The following is a 23,216-nucleotide window of genomic DNA, read 5'->3' on the forward strand; positions in this document are numbered from 1 at the left end:
TTAATTTAACAAAGCTAACCAAGCCTGATACATTTAAAAAGACTGCAGGCTGCCTCTATGTGTACAATTTGCCTCGAATGGCATTTAATGATTCTACACTGAATGGAGAAAAAGAAGATTAAACAAAGAGAAAAATAAAAAGTCCTTAGACTGCGTCCCAGAGCTATTGATTGGATTGACTGGGCTTGACTGCTAGCTTATTGAACAAAGATCCATTCAGTCATTCAGTCTGCCCAATTGATGCCTTCACAGGTAAAACAAATGCGGGCAGTGAAGGTGCAAATCAATGAATCAATCAATCAGTCACTCTTTATTTTACATATCACATATTTCACAGTCAGCACCACCACAAAGCAGTTTCCTAAAAGTAGGCTTCAGGAATCTAAATTTCAAGGCTGTTCATTAATCAAGGTCTAATCGGTCAAGCAAAGCAATATCAATGTAATAAAACAAACAAAAAGAAATGTTCCTGTCATCTCACCATTGCCATTACAGCTGATGTGGCTTTGTGGCACCTGAATATAAGTCACAAGTGTGCTGGATCAGTCCATGTGACCCCGAGTCAGTCGTCACTTAACCTACATGTGCTCAAGATGTCAAAAAGAGGGATGTTGGCAGTGGGAATGTAATATAACACAGATAAACTACAATGATAAAATAAAAGCAATAATTTAAATGTATAATTCAAATCTAATCATATCAATTAAATGATTACAACATGACAGAACTTTTCAAATACATTTAATCTGATCTGAGGAGCCAATCCTGGCAACATTTGGTATAAGGCAGAAGTCAGCCCTGGACAGGATATCAGTCCATTTCAATCAAATTATTATGTAATATTGTATAAAAAACTAATGCAATCCTTCTTATAAAAATAATAAACAAAGTGAATTATAAAAATAACTAATAAGGTTCCCTGGGATAATACAGAGCTTATAAAAAATTATCCACACACAATTATTAACACTCATGGATTTAATTTGGATATTTTAACATTAGATAGATTGGCAGGAGTCCCCACAACTTAAGGAAACCACCCATAAAAGATAGATGGATAGATAGATAGATAGATAGATAGATAGATAGATAGATAGATAGATAGATAGATAGATTGATGAATAGTAATTTTCTCAAACTAAATAAGGAGATAACAGAAATTTTAGTAATTGGTAAATGGAAATAATGAGGGTATTAGAAATAAACGATCCATTAGGATTAATAATCAAGACGGAGGTAAACAATTTAGGAGTAACTATTGAATCCGACCTGAATTTTAAATCACATATTAATCAGACTACTAGGACAGCATTTTTCTTTATTTGGGGAAATTACACCTCTACAGAAGCTTAAAATATAAATATAATAACAAACCCCAACATCTCAAACATACGCACGAACTTGTGGCTTGCATGGTAAGAGAGCGGCTGTCATCTGATAAAAGGCAGTAAGATGTGGTCACATCTGACCAGTTGTGCCACAGGTTTACATTTAACAGCATTAACATTGAACCGAGTTCAATGAGAAAATAGCAGGACGCGGTTCAATATTTGGGATGCCAACTCGGCCACAACCCGCTTAATAATTGACAGTCCAATAATCAAACATTGTCCTGTAGGGCCCAAAACAATAAATAAAAGGTAGGTAGTACAGAGAGTTCTGTCTCACTTTATTGGCTTTGGTCAAAAGATGGTTTTCATTTCTTGGCACCTCTTTTAATTGGCCCTCTACCAAAGGGGGCGGTGCTAGGCGTAGTCTCCTGGTGATGACTCCCAGCTGTTGAGGAAACAGAATACATGGTAAGTGTCCCCTCCTGCCCAGTGGTGGTATGACCTGGCTTACCTGAGCCATCTAGGAGGTCCCCAAGCTAGCCTGCATGGCTGTATGTGTATATTGTAAGAATAAGACAGAAATCGTTAGTGTTGGGGCACGCTTAGGCAAAAAGCGTAAAATTGAAGAAATGCAAAAAGCAAAGAAAATGTGTGTAAAGCACAAAAAGTCTTTTCAGACGTTAGTTTCCTGAAATGGACTGCCCAAGATGGTGGGTCTTCCAGTCATATGGCAGCCAGACAGGAAGAGGCGAGTCCAGGTAGACAGACGCTAGAAGTGACATTGGTGGGTGAGCACTATCAATTTTCTGGTCTGCTGTGGGAAAAAGAGTCACACAAAAATAGGTATTTGGGGCAGCCATCCATATATTGTTCCTGGCGGAAAATAGATAGAGTCAAGGTACAGATTTTTACAGGTTGGAGTCCACAACTGAACTGAATTGCTATCCCCAAGATGGCAGCTCTAAGGGAGACGGAAGGAAGCGACGTCAATAGTGGAACCGAGACCGGAAGTGTCGTCATCAGTGGGGCTGGAACCAGAACTGGTGTCATCAGGGCTGGGCGGAATTTCCTGTAACTTGTCTGCAGAGAAGTGAGAGAAAGAGTTAGTACACACCACCGCCCCTTGGTCTGGCATTAAATTAATTTATTCAGGATCTTTAGCTGCCTCCCATATGCACGTGTGTGACAATATGTATATGTACCTATGTATCAAATCAGATATCTGAAAATGACCAATATGTGATTTTAAAATACCTTGAAATAAACCTAATATGCATTTCAGATATCTCACAATGTTAATTTGGTCTACCAGACACACTCTACAAAGTATTCTTCTGTTTGCTGGCCTCGCATTAAAATTATTTTTAAAACACAGTAGGATAATACCAAAGGCTTTCATATTCCAGGCAAAGAAATTAGTTGTGAAGAACCCCACATCTGTGAAGTCAGCTTCTTCTTTATTCTAATGCTTTTCTCATTTACAGAGCACACTAGTTTAACATCTGACATTTGTTCTGTGGTTGATAGAACACATTAGACTTTTTAATTAAATAACAGACACCGGGTCATGCCGTCACTTAGAGGAGTCTCAGTTTCTTAAGCATACATCAAGGAATGTCTAAATGGTGACATTTCTCCAGCTGCTGTGGGACTGTATTTTACACAATTGTAGCCTAGATTTTGTGTATAACAACATTCTGACTCTTTGGGTGTCTACTCTAATTATGCTACAATATGTCTGTTCCTTTCTTCCTTTTTGAACAAAAAGGTTCTTCATGTTTTATAATTTGTCATGTGAGAAGAAAAGAGAAGCCACACTGAGAAAGATGTCTTTTCCTTCAAATGATTGTGCCTGTCATATTGCTCTTGATGTAGAACATTAACTTTGCCTGTCAACCTACAAATCAATTTATTCTTGTGTAGCACTCCTGCATTTACTGGTCTTCAAACAAAAAGACCATGGCAGTGTGTGCTTGGAGGGGGTGGCAGGGCAGTGCAGTGGTCAATAGTGATGCTGCCCATCTTTAAAGTCATTTGTTTGATCCATATGTTCTTGGAGAGAAATACGATCATGCAATGTTACATCATTTCACACAGGCAGTGTCCATGATGGGATGTAAACCTAGTATCCTGAAGCTAAGGGGGAACAGTATAATGCTACAGTGCCTAAAGAAAGTATTCCTTACCCAGCAGTTTTTATATTTTATTGTTATACAACATCGAGTCACAGTGTATTTAATTTTGTTTTTTTACACTGATCAACAGAAAACGACTCAATAATGCCAAAACATAAACAAATTTTTGCGTAGTGGTCTATGTTAATTTTAAATACACAGTGCAAAATAATTGATCTCACACGTGTTCAGCCCTTTTAATATGACACACTTAGATCATCACTGATGTAGCTGATTTGTTTAAGAAGTCACATAATTAGTTTAATGGAGTTCTGACACCGAAAAGCACAGAAGACCCAAGTGTACCTTCAAAACTTGCCCTCTTGGGGTGGAATTACCGTCCAAACCCTGACTGGATACAAAAAGGGCCTAGAACAGTGATGGTGAGCCTATAACACGCATGTCAAAGGGGACATGCCATGGCGTTTTGGGTGACACTCCACCGTTCACCAACACCCAAGTTACCAAAGAAACTGAATGAACAAAAATGTTAGAAATATGAGACCCTGTACCACCCAGAGCTTAAAACACATTCTCACTATCTGTATCATCTGTTATCACGTCAGCCACACTGCTCACTTGACTTCGCTGCACCGGAAGCTCATTTTCATGGCACAAGCGAGATATTCTCCAAAATGAGCGCACTATCAGCATTTGTGTGAAGTGCATTGAATTATTTTGTACCAGGAGTCAGTTCAACAACCATGGAAGCTCTGAACCGCACAATGAAAATAAATTATGGGATAATCGTCATCTTGTATGTATCCCGTATGCACTGTGTTCGTGATATTTTCGTACACAGGATACGTATGAGATAAGTGTTACCCCATAAATTTGTATTCATTGTGCAGTTCAGAGCTTCTCTAAACAACATTGCAGCAGAGGTAAGGAAGTTATTAACCTCAAAGACTATTTCGGTATATGTCTCAAAGGAGTCTGCAAAGGGCAGTGCTGACGTTGTTTTCTCTCCGTGGTTACACTTCTGCAAAGGGCAAGTAGTCTGCATTTTTTTTTACATTTTAAATTTCTCTCGACTGTTCTTCCTAATACTGGCTCATTTTCCACGTTATACTTTTACGAGACCTAAGTCTCTGCATTAAACATCTTTAAAATGGACATAAGAAACCGACTGACAGATGAGGTTAGTGCTGCTTGCTTGGGCATGAAGTGTACAAAGTACCTATCTTCAATTTTAGAATTACCTATTAAAGCTCTGCAACAAAAAAGTCATTAATTGATGTCAAATCAAATGAAATGTGTTCCATATAGTTTAATTCAAAATGACTATTAAAAATAGGATCATTTTTTAGTGTGCTACTATAAGCCCAATTATCAGTGTACATATAATTTTCTCTACTGCAAGTCACTGATTTTTCTTTTTCTTTTATAATACATAGCACCACACATGATTGAGCTGTATTGTTTTAAAATAAATGAATATGTAAAGAATTTTTTCTCATTTGTTTAGTGGGGTGACACACCAGCAGAGGCAAGTTAGGCGCTTTCAAAATTTTTGACACGCCGGGCCCTAAAGGTTCACCATCACTGGCCTCGAAGAATCTTTATAAAATAAAATATAAATTTTACAAAGGCTCTGTAATCCAAGAAGCTCCAAAGAGCACAAAGTAGTTGCCTGAGAATGCAAGGCAATCCACAGGAAACAAAGTCCCAATATAGAAACCTAACCCAAGTCGAAATCAGATCACAAAAATGCAAAATGCACAGCAAAATTCAAGCAAACACCCCACTCCCTAGCATGTTTGAAATGAACCACCAGGAACTACGGAAGGCCCCCCAATATACTGGGTGGATGGCAGTTCCTGGACGTGATTGGCAGGTGGCCTCGCCTCTTGGAGGACCTCCCACAAAACACACAGGACATAACTACCGTATACTGTATATCCATGTATAAGTCGGGTCTTGAAACCCAAAATACAGATCATAAAATTAGACCCCGACTTATGCGCCTTTCAAAAATGCGATACTTAATTTTAATTTTTTTTTTTACATCTTCTTGCCTCCTCCAATCTCTCATCAATTTCTTAGACACATTAAATTTTGTTGCAGCAGTGCAGTTGCCAATTTCTTTCGCTACTTCAATAACGTTTAATTTAAAACCAGCCTCATATTTTATTCTGATCTAATGCTTCATCGTAGATGAGGGATGCTTTTACGATAGAGGTGTATGATACAAAAACCACAAAACAGTGCAAACGTGGCGCATTGCTACACCCACATAGAAGAAAAGGCAGTTGTGCTCTGTGGTTACTCTCTCAGGTGGGTGTTAGCATATCATAATCTCTTGGACCAATAGCGTCAGTTTTCCGCATTCGACTTATATGATCGACATTATAAAATACCAGAAATTATACTGTAAAAGCAAGTCCCGACTTATCCACGGGAGAACTTACCTGAGAGTATATACGGTTATGCACTTTCCAATTACAAATAAACACAAAGAATAATGCACATAATAACCCAAAGAAACAAAAAAGAAATTGATGGCACAAAATTACACAAAATACATAAGAAACACAACCCCAGCCCATGGAGAAATGCTGGCTGAAACATGAAAAATGGAGACCACATGTCTGGGGTGTCACTTGATTGTCGTGTGAATGCATCTAATCTGAAAGGTCCTGTTTGTGGTGAATCAGTACAGTGGTCTATCCTGTACAATGAAGTGAAAAGAACACTCCAAGCAACTCTGTGAAAAAGGGATTGACAAGTCAGAAGATATAATACCCAAATCTCACAATTTCCTGTTAAATCAATCATTAAGTAATAAAAACCTGTTAGAGCAGGTCATCCACAAATATGAGTAATCATACAAGAAGAAGACTAGTTTGGGCAAGCACCAAAAGTCCTATGAGAATTCTGAGGTAGTTAAAAGCTGTGATTTATGAGATTCGAGAGACTGTGAAGACTGTTGTGCAGGTGCTTCATCAGACGCAGCTTTTTGGGAGAGTGGCAAAGAGCCATTGTTAAAATCAAAGCACATGACATCTCAGCTGGATTTTGCCAGAAGGCAATGAGAGACTCTGAAGTCAGCTGGAGAAAGATTCTCTGGTCTGATGAGGCCAAAATTGAGCTGTTTGGCCATCATACGAAACACTGTGTTTGCCATAAAACACATGTTGTGTTTTATGGCAAACATGTTGTGCAGCAGGCCCCAAAAGGATTCTAAGGGTAAATTACAAAATTATGGCATAGGGAAATCCTGGAGGAAAAAATTGATGTAGTTTGTTTTCCTGCAAGATAACCAACCCAAGCAGAAAGTCAAAGGTACACAGGAATGACATAAATGCTACAATGTTAATGCCAAATTAAAAGAGAATTTGTGACTGGACTTGATACAGGTTGTTCAATCATGATCACCATGCAACCTCCAGAGCCTGAGCAGCTTTGCAAAGAACAAAGGGGCAAAAATATTAGTGTCCAGGTGTACAAAGCTGATAAAGACAGACCTGGGCACACAGGCTCAAGGCTATCATGGCTGTCAAAGGTGCACCTACTAAATACTGCCTTGATCAATTATCAGTCAGTCAGTCATTCATCGTCCAATCCACTATATCCTAACACAGGGTCACGGGGGTCTGCTGGAGCCAATCCCAGCCAGCACAGGGAGCAAGACAAGAAGAAACCCCGGGCACGGCGCCAGCCAACTGCAGTGATTAATTATTTTGCTTTTAATTTTTGTATTTAGTTTTGAACAGTTTTCAGAAATATGCTTTAATTTTAATGTGAACTTGAGAGATGCTCTGGATATAGTGGCCCCCCTTAAAACAAAAGTGATCAAAGAACAAAGAAACTGTCCCTGGTTTAATGAAAACACTCAAGCTCTTAAATTAGAGTGTTGAACATTGGAGCGCAGATGGAGAACAACAAAGCTACATGTCTTTCAAATTGCATGGACAGATAGTGTTAAAAAATATAAAAAAGCTCTCTTTAAAGCTCGCTCAGAATACAATTCTACAATAATAGATAGCAATAATAAAAATCCTCAGGTACTGTTTAGAACAGTTTCTAAATTAACAAATGGGAATTCATATCTACAATGCAAAATACCAACAGATATTAGCAGTACAGACTTTATGAACTTCTTCAATGAGAAAATTAAAAATATAAGATCCCAGATCTAAGCATTACAGTACAAACCAAATACTAGCTTAGCAGACCCTGCCTCACATTGCATTCAACACTTTAGTACTTTTAATCCTGCAACTGAGCAGGAAGTCTTAACTTTAATTTCTAAAATGAAACCCACTACTTGTTCCCTAGATCCAGTGCCAGCAAAACTAGTAAAAAGTGCAATGGATGTTCTTGCAGCGCCTATTCTAAACATTATCAATAGTTCATTAATGCATGACACAGTACCTGATGCACTAAAAGTGTCAGTCATTAAACCATTACTTAAAAAGACAGATGTAAACCCACACATACTAAATAATTATAGACCTATTTCAAATTTATCCTTTCTCTCTAAAATACTAGAAAAAGTAGTCGGCAATCAGCTTCAGTCACACCTTATGCATTACAATTCATTTGAGAAATTCCAGTCTGGTGTCTGCACTGGTCATTGTACAGAAACAAAACTAACATGGGTTGTAAACAAAATTTGTTATCCTCTGATGCTTCACTGTAATTATCCATCCATCCATTTTCTAACCCGCTGAAACTCTGCTGGAGCTGTAATTATGTTGTTAGACTTAAGTGCAGCATTTGACACCATTGACCATTCTATTTTATTGCACAGGATAGAAAATGACGTTGGGCTTACAGGCACTGTGCTCGCTTGGTTAGTTCTTCTTTATCAAACCGATTCTAATATGTACAGTAATGTGCTGACAGTACTCCATCATTATACACAGAAGTTCAATATGGTGTCCCGCAGGGCTCAGTACTGGGTCCTTTACTGTTTTCACTTTACATGCTTCCACTGGGATCTCTCATTAGGAAACATAATGTTAATTTTCACTTGTATGTAGATGACACCCAGTTATACCTTTCATTTGAATCAAGTGAAGTTTCTCCGATGTTGTCTTTAATTAGTCGTGTTAGTAAATTAACGGAGTGGAACTACTTGTCTATAAACAACGATAAAACAGATGTTAATTGTTGGAGGGAACTACGCTGATCACAATAATATTTTGTCATCATTTAACTCAGTTGGAATCCCCATTAATTTTACTGAATCAGTCCGCAATCTATGAGTTATTTTTGACTCTAGCATGTCATTTAAAGCACACATTACAATGTTGTCCAAATCATGTTTCTTCCATCTTAAAAATGTTGGGAAATTAAAGTACTTTCTAAATAAACAGGATTCTGAGAAATTAATTCATGCATTTATTTCTAGTAGTATTGACTGCTGCAATGCAGTGTTCACTGGCTGTTCAAACTGTTCTCTATACAGCCTCCAGGTAATCCAAAATGCTGCTGCAAGAATTATTACAAGAACAAGAAAATATGAACACATAACTCCAGTTCTTAAATCATTACACTGGCTCCCGGTCAAGTTTAGGGCAGATTTCAAAATCTTCCTTTTAACATGTAAAGCATTAAATGGCCAAGGTCCGGCTTACTTGTCTGAACTTATCATGACTTACAAACCAGAGCGCACATTAAGATCTCAAGATGCCGGTCTGCTTATGATTCCAAGGATTAATAAAATAACAGTGGGAGGTTGAGCTTTTAGTTACAGGGCCCCTAAACTGTGGGATGGTCTGCCTGCTACTGTAAGAGATGCCCCTTCGGTCTCAGCTTTTAAATCCCGGCTGAAGACTCACTACTTCAGTTTAGCATACCCTGACTAGAGCTGCTGATGAACTGTACAGACTGCATCTGTTGTTAGTCATTAGCACTAAAACATAAGTAACATGATAATTATAATTTGCTACTAACCTTCACCTATTCTGTTTCTCTTCTCTGTACTCAAATGTGGCACTTGGTGCCACGGCCCACCTGCCAAGTTCTTTTGCCTGCCTAAGGTACAGTCCTCTGATGGAGGATCGCAGGAATCATGGTGTAAAGGGGTCCTTTCATCAGATTGGCTGGCCCAGCGCTGTTTCAGCTGTGGAATGGCCAAATGGGGGAGGCAGCTTGATGGTTGAGGTCTTCAGGTCTCTAAACAAATCCAAATTATATTATGTGATATCATCTACTGCTAAATTTTGCTCCGTACTTGTAAAATGTTTATTTTTATACTGTATTGAGGATTTGTTCTGCTTGTGTGTTGTATTATATTGACCCCCTTCTTTTAGAGACCCACCGCACGACCAGCCTACCTGTGTCTGTCTTTGAACTGTCTTTCCCAAGGTTTCTTCCATTTTTTCCCTACAAAAGTTTTTTTGGGAGTTTTTCCTTGTCTTGCTAGAAAGTCAAGGCTGGGGGGCTGTCAAGAGGCAGGGACTGTTAAAGCCCATTGAGGCACTTCTTGTGTGACTTTGGGCTATACAAAAATAAATTGTATTGTATTGTAATGTTAAAAGAGCCAAATTAAATTCTCTATGGTTCAATTTTGTATAACAGTAAGATATGAAAGGGGGTGAATACTTTGTATAGTGTATATGCCACACGGGCTGGATGGACATCCCGGCCAGGAAAGGAAGCAGACCCGGAAGGAAGAAATGGACAGACAGGAAAGGAAGCGGACCCAGAAGGAAGAAATGGACAGACAGTCCCTATAGAAACAGATCACTAGGGAACTGTTATTCCCCCAGCACACTAGATGGCAGCAGTCCTGGATATACCCACCCAGTGGGAAGCCAGCAGGGCATGCCAGGAAATGTAGTCTGGCAGGGCAGCCCTGCTGGGGACATGGGGTGCCGCAAGAGGGAGTTCCAGGGAAACAAGTTCCCTGCTCAAATAATGGAATTCCGTGTGACCTGGAAGTACTTCCATTGGGCAATTGCCCTGGCACCGAAAGTAGAGGAGGGCAGTGTGGTGGTGAGAGAAAGACCAGTTTTTGTGATACTTTTGGAGGTACTTTAAATGAAACCTTTGCTTATTTTGATCAAGGATTGAGTTTTTGTGATCGTGTTGGGGTTTGGGGCTCACTGACACGCGGTTTATCACAATAGGCAGTCTGTAATATTAGGGTCTTGTCAGACAGACATGTTGCTGCATCATACAGTCTGCATGCATGTTTACAGGTATTAGTGCTTCATAATTATTATTTTTCCTTATAATTTTATTCCGCTTCTGTTACTTACTAATAAAATAAACATTTTTCAATTTTTCAGAAGTTATTAAATATTAAAAGGAAATGGGACATGTAATAATTTCTTATACTTTTTATCTATGATTAATTTACTGCCCATATGCTAATAGTGTTATATCAGCATGTTACTGCTCATCACCCAACACCATATGTCTCTTTGTTTTCTTGTCAATTATACATTTTTATGTTGTTTTTGTTTACCTTTTTAAAAATTATTCCAAGAGCAATAGGAATCAGGACTTCAGCCCAATACTTCTATTTATTACCTGTTAGCTCCAAATGTTAAAATAATGTAACCCGTGGTTTAATTCATCGAAATGACTCTGTAGAACTTATTCTGAATAATAATAATAATAATGCATTTTATCTTCCACATGTTCATGCAGACACAATTAAATAAATACAAATTCAGTCTATTTTGAGTTTTATATTTAAGAAATGGAATGCCGCTTATGGCAGCAGTTACATTCTATTTAGTGTTTGGCTGCATGCCAGAGAGGAATTAAATAAAAGAAACAGTTTTGCTAACTGTACGATTTATTATATATTCAGAACTAGCATGGACTTTTGACTGTTGCCACGCTTACCTTAAATGGAGCCGTAGCTACTGCGGTCAGCACAGGGTTACGTACCTAGCCGTACATCTGAGAATATCAGATCTGACATTGTACCTGAGAAGAGAAGTCTGTATGGGAAACATTAGTGTGTGCTTTTGTGTTCTGTTCTGTTTAAAAATGTGGTATGGTATGAGAGGGTGCCATTATGATCCGCATTGTATTAGAGCATCGTCTGCCATAAGACTCATCAAGAGCCACTATAGGGCTGTCTCTCTCTGAGAAATGAAGGTGTTTAATGTGGATGTGCATCCATTAGAGGAGAATCTGCCTCTCATGTTTAAGTGCCCCAGAAATAATCACTTGGAGTACTCTATTCTTTTAAAGACGGTCATGGAAACAAAATGTATTTCTCCACTGAGGGAGAGGGGGAGTCCTGTGCCTTTTTATTAAAGAACCTTCATGAATATTACAGCTTAGAAGTACAGGGAAACCCGGGACTGATAAAGAGATTAGATCTAGGGACTTCCAGGAAATGGAAGTGGTTCTGGATTTGGACCTTGAATGATTCCAGGATAGGGTATAAAGTCATCCCTTGATCAATAAGCTTAGGGCCAAGAGATGATTTGGGAAAGGGCTTGAAATGGCATGAAAATAACAATAAGCGTTAACTAGAGCTGAACAAAGGAGAGAGGTGAGCAGAAGAGAGATTTAGTGCTGTGTAGCACCAGAGTTTGGTAGTGGGCAAGTAGATTAGCCACCATATTAAGTAAATTGGGGCTAAACATGCAAATGGTAAAGCACAGAGGTTTCTTTTCAGGCTACAAGTCCTTGTAATAGAGAGCATATAGGTGATTCATTTTTTGTTTAGTAATGTCTAATAAAATATTTTAAAATATTTAAACATGCAGAAAAGTTAATGTCTAATAATATCTCATTCTAAGGAGAAGGAAGATATATAACCAGTTGTTGTACCAACACATTTATGACCCTACTAGATTAGATAAGAACATTTGTTGTTGCTGGACTGGGAGATTAAAGGTTTTGCATTGATCTGTTTGTAATTGACTAGCCTGTTAGCCTGGTGGGGATATACATTAGGTGGCTGAATCTGCCTGACCAAGAGGTGTATCAAGAACAACTGGAACAATTTAAATTACAAGCTCTGAGAGAAAAGCAAAGTGTGGGGAGCTCCCGATATCTATGCAAAAGGATGAAGATCCAAGTCTTTAGAGTCCTGGTGCTTCTTGTCTTGCTTTATGGTTGTAAGACGTGGATGCTATCCAGTGACCACAGATGAAGACTGGACTCCTTTGGCACTGTGTCTTTTCGGAGAATCCTTGGGTACTGCTGGTTTGACTTTATGTTGAATTAAAGGTTGTTCACAGAGTCCCGAATGACGCACATTACCTTCATTGTGAGGGATCGTCAATTACGACACTACAGGGGTGATCCGGCTCGCAGGATCCTCATTGTTGAGGACTCAAGTTGCTGGACCAGATCAAGGGGACGCCCATGTAACACCTGGCATTAGAGGATTATTTCCGGAGGGTGGCACTGGACTGCGTGTCTGCCTGGGGGGTTGCCAACCAGGATCCCAAGCTGTTTCATCGTGTCGTGGGTGTGGCAAAGAGTTGTACCAGTGCATGCTGCCCTACTTGACCAGGCTGGTAAGAATAAATATGCAAAAGCTGTAGATAGTATTTGAGGCATTCTGTTAAAGTCTACATAATAAAAAATATAAAGGGAAGAATATGGACACCCTAGGACCCTACCACGACAAAATAATTCTCCTGCTGTTTACCTCTCCCTAGATTATATTTTGAATACTAAACTTTTAGTTGATAAAGAACATTGTTTTTGCTATTTTATTATAGTCGAGGATGGCATATAGAGGTGCCCCATCACTATATAGGGTGGTCCAGATTTAATTATGCAATTTTCATTACGCTATAACTTATTAAGTTTATTACAAAGAAAATCACCTGAAAAATCCCGGACCATTGAGAAGTGTGCAAACTGACGACATGGAGAATCGTCTTCGTGCCAAACTAGAATCGTCCCCGCAGAAATCAAAGTCATCCAAATGATCTGGATCTGCATAATTAGATCTGGACCACCCTGTATATACTGTAGTGGTCATATATATAGAGACATAAATAAACACACAACTACACAAAATGCATAAATTCTAATCTCTGGGCTAGTAAAAAACCTTGAGCATAAATAAGTGAAATAAATTAATCACACACTTATATATAAAAAGAGGGGGTTAGTTTTTGTCCCAACACAAAGGTCTCCAATTAGTAACAGGAAGAAGATCTATATAATAGGTAGATGACATGCCAATGAAAGGAGGATCCCAGTTACTTCCTGAGGTGCATTCTGGCTTGTGTTAGTTAAGTGAATGGAAATTCAGAGTAACTGGCCAAACAGAAAGGGTGACCCCATTTAATTTTAAATCAGAACGTGAAAGAAAGCATGTGCTTGAAGGCACAACTGAAAGATCAGCCACAATTACCACATGCTTTGCTAAAGTTCTGGTCTTGTTCTCATGCTCTCTTGTAGTGGATTAAGTAGCTCTGACCTGCACCAGACTGGGGTCTGAAAACAACTTTCTGGGGGACATCCCTTTTATAGTTCTCCAAGTGGAAGTGGCGGGTCTTCTTTGGGCTTCGTAGGTGGGGTCACGTGCCCTCATGGGGTGTCTTCTTGGAGCTGCAGATAGAAGAGAAGAAACCATTAGCAACAGCACCTCCTCCTGTTTAAGTAGAACAGTCCAGATGAGAACAGGCCATTCAGCCTAATAAAGCTCTCCATTCCTATCCACTTAAATCCTCCAAAATAGCATCAAGTCAAGTTTTGAAGGTCCCTAAAGTCTTGCTGTCTACTACACTACTAGGTAACTTATGCCATCTGTCTGTGGTACTCTGTGTAAAGAAAAACTTCCTAATATTTGTGTGAAATTTACCCTTAACATGTCCAACTGTTTCCCTGTGATCTTGATGAACTCATTTTACTATCAATCTTCCAAAGGCATAGGCCTAGTTGGCTCTGTCTAATAGATAATGCCAGCATGGACTTGTAGTTCTACAACTGCAGAAGTGTGGGTGGTGAGGAGGTTAAACTTTAGGGCATCAGGGAGGCCTGAGGCATAGTTTGGGGTCCATTGCTTTGCATGGGATTGTGGAGTTAGGAGCTGAGGAGGCACATGTAGGCTGGTGGTCAGAGCACTTTACACGATATCCGTAACCTCAGAAGTGAAGGTGCCCATCAAGCTAACTCCATTCTTAGACAGAGAGAGAAAATATCAATGTATAACTCTTGCATTATCTGTTCATTGAATTCATCCTTATTTCATATGTTTTTTAGTTCTTTGCTTCTGACATTTGTTTTAACCAAGTGTTTGCAGTAACAGACAATTTCGTTGTTAAAAAACACTAAATCTGTTTTGATAGATTCAGCTTATCTCAGAAATTCCTAAAAGTATGGACTCATTACTTTTTTCTGAATAAAAAAGATAGATAGATAGATAGATAGATAGATAGATAGATAGATAGATAGATAGATAGATAGATAGATAGATAGATAGATAGATAGATAGTCTTCAGAAAGTATTCCAACCCTTTTGTTTTTAACACATTTGTTAGGTTGCAGCCTTATGCTAAAATCATTTAAATTGATTTTTCCCTCATCAAGCAACAGTCAAAACTCCAGATAGATCAAGTGAAAACAGGATTTCAGTATTTGTTTATTAAAAGTAAAATGACTATACTACAAGACTTGAACTTTGTCTCGGGTGTATCCCATTCTATTGATCATTACTGAGATGATTCTACACCTTGTTTGGAGTCCACCTTTCGTCAATTCAATTGATTGGAAATGATTAGGAAAAGCATATACCTGTCTATAGAGTGTCCCAGAGGTGACATTGTGTATCAAAGTAAAAAGCAGCCTATGAGGTGAAAACAATTACATACAGAGCTTAGAGCTTAGGTCGTTATTTCATTTGGATTTTTCTGTTTATTTTTTTATTTCATTCAGTATATTTTGACTATTCAATATTTTCCTTTCTCTTATAATTTACATTGTACTAAAATAAAATACTTTGTATTATTTTCAGAAATTGAACCATGGCTTTATCATTTTGAAGCTGAAAATACAGTGGATTTTTCCCAGCTAACATTTGACCCGGGCCAGACAGAACTGATTGTTGGAGCAAGGTGAGTATTTTTCTGCATTTGTAATCCTTTCTCTCTGTTACAAATTTATACTTTGACCCTAAAATGAATATGGAGTACATAAAAAATACTAGCAATGTTCTTATGAAAAGATCCTTCTTCTAATGTACTTTGAAGGCGCTTCTGCAAATTTTCGCTTTTATATATACTAGGGAGCTCCGTCCCCTGCTCGCTTTGCTCACCAGCCCCTGTGCGGGCCTACACACTAGTCATTTCCTGAATCTGCCGCTTGTAACGAATCATGCTGTGCTTTGGGATAAACACGAATATCAACTATGTCTTTGATATCTCCGTCTTTCAAAATTATTATCGCTGACAATTCGTCACATGTTGGTTTATTATATATGCAAGCGTGATCTTTCGGATTCATATAGAAATCGAAGAAAACTTCTTTGTCCGTGTTTTCAGCTAAATTTTGTGTAAAGTGCGATACTTTTGGATGTATCCATTATTGGCTGTAGAATTTCCAATACGTCCGGTCATTTAACTCTTTTCAGTTATATGTTGCATTGCTTCTCTGTGATCATTAATATAAACCTGACCGAATTGTGGTTTCTTTGAAATTAAACTTGTAGTAGCTCTGTCATATCACCTATGTCCATATATTCAATCTCTTTTCGCTGTTCCGTTATTTCCGTTTTTCGTTTGTTAGCGCTGTTTTTTGAGACTTTCGAATTTTAGTACTTTCATAATCTCTAAACTGCTCTGCATGTGTATCCTGCCAACATTTTTGAACCTCTTTACGGCATTCTACTTTGTGAAATTATCTCTCTGAAAATGTCTTGTCTTGTCTCTCTGAAATAGTCTTGTCACGTCCCAAGATTTTTTTATATAATAGAGAGAGACACACACACACACACACATAAGTGCTTTTAAAATGGAAGCTTGGCTACCTCTGACACCAAATTGGAGCTGGTAATTCATTTTCAAAATCAATGTTATCAGTTTGTTTCATTGTAAGGTGCCTTATAGTGCTAATGCAGACCCCTATTTTTCTGGACCCATTTTTAACATATTTGTTTGTACCAGTTATAAGCGTGTGTGTATACCATGCTTACATTGAAAGACTGCTTCATAAAAGCATTGCTTCTATCCCTTAATAGAAAACTAAATTTCCTCGTCACCTTGTTTTTCATAATCCATTTTAATAGAGAGTCCCAGACATGTTTGCCACTGTTGAAGAGGAAGAACATTTAATGAAGAAGGAGGTGGACAAACCTCTAAAGGTGATGAGTAATAGGAGGGCATTTGACTGGGAGTGCTAAGGGTACCAGAAAATATTAAATCCTTTTTAATTTTTTTTTTCTTTTTATTTATCATAAATTGTCTGTCCTAACACAAGTAACTGGGCATTTTAAGGCTTGCCATTGTCTCATACAGTTTCTTGAGGTGTGTATATTGTAAATGACTCGATACTAAAGCCATTGCATATGACTATGGCAATTTTCATTGGATGCTCAATCACTAACCATAATGCAGATAATGGTTGGCAAATAAAAAAATGACAATACGAAAAAAAGAAAAGTATATTTGAGCTGATACCAATGCTACATCACTGTTGCCCTGGTCCAGTGGATAGGCGGCGTTCCCCAGCAACCCCATCACAGTGTTCAACCAGGATTGAAAATTGTGTGCACTGTCATGACACAGAGAAATGCAACATCTGGAAGAAGACCAGAAGAGAAATTCAGTCATTTCACTAGTCAAAGTCCAAATCAGAAATCACTCATAAAATCATTCATCTAAACCAAGAAACAGAAGCATGCTAAATTGCCATCATAAATCAAAGCCCTGAACCTTTTAATCAGAGATAGTAAATAGCAAAAGCACTCGTCAAGACAAAGAGATCCATTCACCAACTCGGATGACCTGAAAATGTCTGCAGTGACCTTTATATCAGTGGTTCAATGGCATCCTGGGTTACTCAGTTAACTAGCATAGTACTGACATGTGGTCAAAATGGTGATAACCAATAGAAATGACAATAATGTTGAATAATTACAACAGCTTTTAATACTTTTCAAAAAAATTTCTGAATGACAAAAATGCCCCAAAACTGAGAAAAAAAAGGTGAAAAATAAGGTCAAAATTGAAAAATGGATTCATCACAACAGTATATTGTTAGAACTCCAGTACAAGTGGTAGATGGATGAAAATTCTAAAGCAGAACATTTTGGGTTGCGAATTTTTCTTTCTCTCACTGACATTCCTTCCATCTGTGTATCACTGAAACGGATTAACGTTGAAACCTTCAACACTTTTTAAAAAAATATCTGGATTAGGTATTGGGATAATATATATATAGGGTGATCCAAAAAGAAGTACCACATTTCAAACGTTAATTCTAAAAAGATGCTACAAGATAAAATAAGTTTCATTACGACACAAGAAAAGGTATACAAAATAGATTTTTTTACTGTGTTTTAAAAATGATGTCTTGAAGACATCATTTTCCTCAATAAATAAATAACCAAGTATAATATTTTTGTCTCATTTGTTTAACTGGTTTCTCTTTATCTACTTTTAGTACTTGAGTGAAAATCTGATGATGTTCTAGGTCATATTTATGCAGAAATATAGAAAATTCTAAAGGGTTCACAAACTTTCAAGCACAACTGTATATATATATATATATATATATATATATATATATATATATATATATATATATATATATATATATATATATATGTAAAAGACCAGTTCCACTCCTCCTCCCAGCAAACTCAGTCTTCCTTCCACCCGACTCCGAATTGCTGGGTTGTGGCAGCTGTCTCCTTTTATAGAGGACCTGTAAGTGCTGCTCTGTGTGTTCAGTGATCACCTTCCGGCTGCACTTCCGGGTGAGACAGCAGCGCTGTACAGCAGGACTCAGCCATTCTCCACACACCCCGTGGCGGTGTCCATGAGCCACAGCAGGGTTGAGCTTCCCTGTTCTGTGGCAGTGTACCAAGCTAGGAAGACTGGTCTCTACCATCCTTGGGGAAGTATTGCCCCAGGCAAGCTCCTTCCCCCAGTCCTTCCCTTATGGAGATGTCCCGGCCGGGTAAGCATCCCGGCTGCCCATTACATTATATATTTATGTATATATATATATATATATATATATATATATATAGTAGCAGTAGGGGGCGCAAACGCTCCCTTGAACCCTCAGGTACCACTTCAAACACCAAGTAAAAGTCCACATTTTATTTTTATTTGAACAATACAGTGCACAAAGCACCCTCTCCACCACTATATTCATAAATCAATAATCCAATCCTCCAGCCACAGTCCTTTATACTCCCTGACCCGGAGGCCTTCCTGCCCAACAGTCCACAAGTCCTTATTCCTTCCGGGTTAGGGTAAATAGTCCTTATCTTTACCCCGGAAGCACGTCATTTCTTCCTGTCACAGGATTATGACGCACTTCCGGGTTATAGAGCATAAATGAGTCCACTGGCTTCCCGACAGTGACTCCCAGTGGTCCCCAAGGTATCCAGCAGGGCTGTGCATAAAAACTACATAGTCCATTAGGCCCTGCTGGAATTCGGGGCCCGTCCATGCTGTCGGGAGAGCTCCCCCTGGCGGCCTGGGGGTGAGGGCCGGAATATGAAGCCGGCCATCCATCACAATATATATGTAAACATCTATGTTTGGAAGTGTGTGTGTCTGTGTGTCCGACCCGGAAGTGCGAGGCTACAGCATGAAGCTGAAAGAAAGTGACTCCGTCACCAAAGTGAAACCGCAAACAAGAAAGAAACTCGCTCAGCCGCTGATAGACAAGGGGGACGAGCACATCCGCAAAATGATATGCATTTCAATTTTTTTTCTGACGTTTTCAATAATTTGTAGGAGCCCTGGCTTTTCACACCACGGGCTTACACAACTAGTGTACATATATATATATATATATATATATATATATATATATATATATATATATATATATATATATATATATATACCAATAACGCTAATCTTGTACTGTACATCACTTATTCTTCAAGTTATTTTGTTAAACAATGTGACAATGTGAGCCGGTTGTCACAAGTTGTCTTCTTTAGGCATGAATTGCATGATCCGTGATGAACTTGACTTCCACAGTACCAATGTCTAAGAAATGACAAGAAAACCATGTGGGGATGCTTCCTGTGTAGATAAAGTAATCACTGCTTTGTAATCACTCTGGAAAAGCAGGGGCACACTGCAAAACAGCAGAAGCTTCAGTTGACTTTTTAAAACATTCCTGAAGAGACAATATGCAGCTACAGAGCAGATGTATAAACACACCTACGCATTCAAATTCATGTTTTATATAGTAACTTCACAGTTTTAAGACAGAAGCACTTCTTGACACAAAGGGCTGTCAGAATCTAGAACACATTTTGAATCATTTAGTTAAAGCAGAAACCTTTTCAACTCCTATGAAGTATTTCATTGAGATTTTGAGATAAGCTTGCTATTAGCTAAAAATGAGTTTGATGAACTACATGGACTCCTCTGAACTTGCTTAGTCAGAATTCAGCTATACATTTTTTTTAATGTACATGTTGTAGTGCTGCACAGCCCTTGCCTGCGGTGACCCAATGGACAAAACATGCCCACCTCACCCCATCATTCATTGATGAGGAGTCCTGTCTTCACTTCAAAAACTCCTTTCTATGAGAACTTCAATTTCCTGTTTATGTCCGTGCTGAGATTTCCAGAAGTAACAATACTATTAGTTTAGCAAAAAATAATGCTTGTTTTGTTCATTTTGACCTAGTGACTGGATAACAATCAGGTGCATTATGTGACACAAGTAATATGATTTTTTTTCATTGTCTATGGTCATTTTATTAAGTTTGCAGTCCAAAATGTTCTGCTTTAAAACTTTCAAAAACACATCTTTTTTTCTTTTCATTTTCTGTTTGTATGACATTATTCACTAGTGACTTCTGTTATATCTTAAATTTCTTTTTCTCCATTCTGCAAAAAACAAAAATTAAAAAATGTTCTTGGCCACCGCTATACAAAGTAAATGGGATCAGTAATATGTTGGGGATCAGACACAGATCCAGGAATCTATGAGAGATCATGGCTCATCCTTGTGTTCTTCATAAATGTTTAACCCATCCATCCACTCGTTTTATTCTTCTAGTGGTTCGTGTATGAACAAAGCAAAGGCAGCAAGTAGTTTTAGGGCACCTGTAGGCAAACCCTGTATAACTAAAGTCTCAAAAACAGAGGAATAAAACTCGGGTAAGTGTTTTCAGATGGGAGTCTGGATTCCACTACCAAAAATGACGCTTCTTCCGGTTAAGACCGTTTTCAGGCATGAAGAGGCAGGACTTGCTCGAAGGACACTAGAAGTGACATCATCGGTGGAAAAGCTATCAATCTTCTGGTCTTCAGAGGGAGAAAAAAGAGAAGGCATTACTGTAGAGCGCCAACCCCTGGAGTGGAGGGGAATTACTGTTTCCAGTGCGCTGCAGTCATTTAAGGGTAAAGGAAAGATCAGTTCAATCCTCCTAGCGCAAAGTGCAAAATAGGAATTAAGAGTTGAGTGGACATCAGTCTGGTGTTTCTCAGACTTTCTTGTTTCGTGACCCACTAAGGAGGGTTACATCTTGGGGAACTGACTGCAGTTGTCATAGTGGGGAGTTGTCTCCCTTGGTGAATCGAGCACAGTTGTCAGATCAGGGGGAGGGAACAAGTATGATCACCGAACCCCACTGCATGGCTCCTTTCAACCCACTACCATTATAAACAATAACAGCTCGTGATCCACCGGTGGCAGCCCATGACCTAAAAGTGGGCCTTGACCAAGTGGTTGAGAACCACTGTATTAAGTCCATCAGACAGCACACTCCTGCACACTCAAACACAAATGCAATTCAAGTAATGTCAAGTAATGTGTGGAGAAAATGAAGTTCCTGACAAAAGCCACACCTGCCTAGGAAGGTGATACAAATTCCACTGCCAGTGCTAGAATGTGAACTCAAGTTCTTAAAGCTATCAAGGGCACATTTCTAATAATTATTCCATTATGTGACCTGCAGATGCTGTAATAATAATTGTGCAAAATTCTACTTATATCATTTTTGCCTTTAATTTGGCTAATTAGTTTAATAGCAATTATTAGCAAGTGAATTATTACCTGTTGTTCTTCTGCAATGATGTTCAGTATGCGTTATTTAGTTGCATTAATTTGTGGAGTTAGCAGTGGATTGAATTCAAGAGCCCGGCATAGACAAAAGTTTGCATACATTATATTTAATGAGAACTAAAGTACATTTATACTTCAGAACAGAGCAGTCACTCCATTTGCTCAGTGGGTTAACAAATTGTTCAATTTAACTAATTGATGTAGGTGTGAGGTCTATTGAAAGAGGGCATAATTTAATATAATGTGATAATTATAGTTTGATTAGGCTTTATTTCTGATGCTAAAATGTTAAAAGGTAAAAACATGATTTAATCTGGGAATCTAATGAGCAGTCCTTTGAGTGCCCTGTCAAGATTATTATCATCATCATATGGTCAATGGCAACATATTGGAGTTATTGTGCAAAGTATTTACCGCGTATGAGTTCAATGAGAAGAGACTGAGCAAAGACTAATGTCTAATAAGGGTCAGAACACACTTCCAGACTTACTTGTGCGTCAGTTCAAATTTGGCAAAGTCAGCAGGGTGCATTTCATTTTTCACTTCAAAGTTATTATGATGAATCGCATTTGTCTGTTTGTTTGCTGTTCTCTTTCTTCATTGGCTGTATGTCCCATTGTCATTAATTTTGTTGTTAAAAATATGTTGTTTAGTTGAGAGAGCAGAAAGCATATAGAGAAAATGACCTGCTCAGCACCACTGAAGAAAATCTGGCAGGGTCTTCCTAAAAAAACATCAAGAAGAAATAATAATAATTATGTGCTTTTCATGTTTTGTCAAATATTAAGACAATGAGGCCAACTAAAAATAGTGTTTTGACATCGTTTACTTCTAAGGACTTCTTGTGAGCTGTAATTGGGCTTAAAATGAACTTTTCCTTTTAAAATATTTAAAAAATGTGTTGAAATTGGTCATTCAAGGTGTTAAATTATTCAATCAAAAGAGCAAGCTGCTCTTTAAAAGATCAACAGTACATCACAGTGATGAAAGACCACCAGCTCCTGGAGACCTGAACTGAATCAGTACTTATTTAATGCAGCACTAATCAGCCCATCCATTAAGAGCTAGAAAAGAGTGCAGAGCATTGAAAAGTCACACAAAGCGTTGACATAATTAGACGAATACAGTCAACTCAGACCCTTTCACTCTCTACACACTTTATTGCATCATAAATTTCATTTTAAATGGATAAATTTGACAGGTTTCCTCATCAATCTGTTCAGGGTCTGTTCTTGCCTTGCACTCTATGCTAGCTAGGATGGGCTCCAGCAAACCCAGCCGACCCCCCGCAACAGGACTAAGCAAGTTAGAAAATGACTAGAAAATGAGAATCTCCATGTGGTTCCTCATAATGACAGAATAAAAACATGTTTTCAGAAAGGTTTGCAAATTTATTAAAAATCAAAAACTGAAATTTCTCATTCATATAATTATTCAGACCCTTTGCTGTGGCTCCCCAAATCGTGCATAGGTGTGTCTTGTTTGCTCTGCTTCTTCTTGAGATGTGTCTAGAACTTGACTGAAGTCCACCTGTACCAAACTGGAATGACTGGACATTGTT

At 38.3% G+C, this 23,216-nt stretch overlaps 1 protein-coding gene across 1 annotated transcript in view; it reads left to right on the top strand.

The window, feature by feature from the left end:
• The window catches only part of sema5a (sema domain, seven thrombospondin repeats (type 1 and type 1-like), transmembrane domain (TM) and short cytoplasmic domain, (semaphorin) 5A), a 788,567-nt gene that overhangs the window by 307,268 nt on the left and 458,083 nt on the right, over positions 1-23,216 (top strand). The window contains exon 3 of the mRNA XM_039754371.1: positions 15,405-15,504. Coding sequence (XP_039610305.1) covers positions 15,405-15,504 — 100 coding nt within the window. The remainder of the gene's footprint in view (positions 1-15,404; positions 15,505-23,216) is intronic.

The sequence above is a fragment of the Polypterus senegalus genome, chromosome 5, assembly GCF_016835505.1.
Source record: "Polypterus senegalus isolate Bchr_013 chromosome 5, ASM1683550v1, whole genome shotgun sequence".
In the NCBI taxonomy this organism is placed as follows: domain Eukaryota; kingdom Metazoa; phylum Chordata; class Cladistia; order Polypteriformes; family Polypteridae; genus Polypterus; species Polypterus senegalus.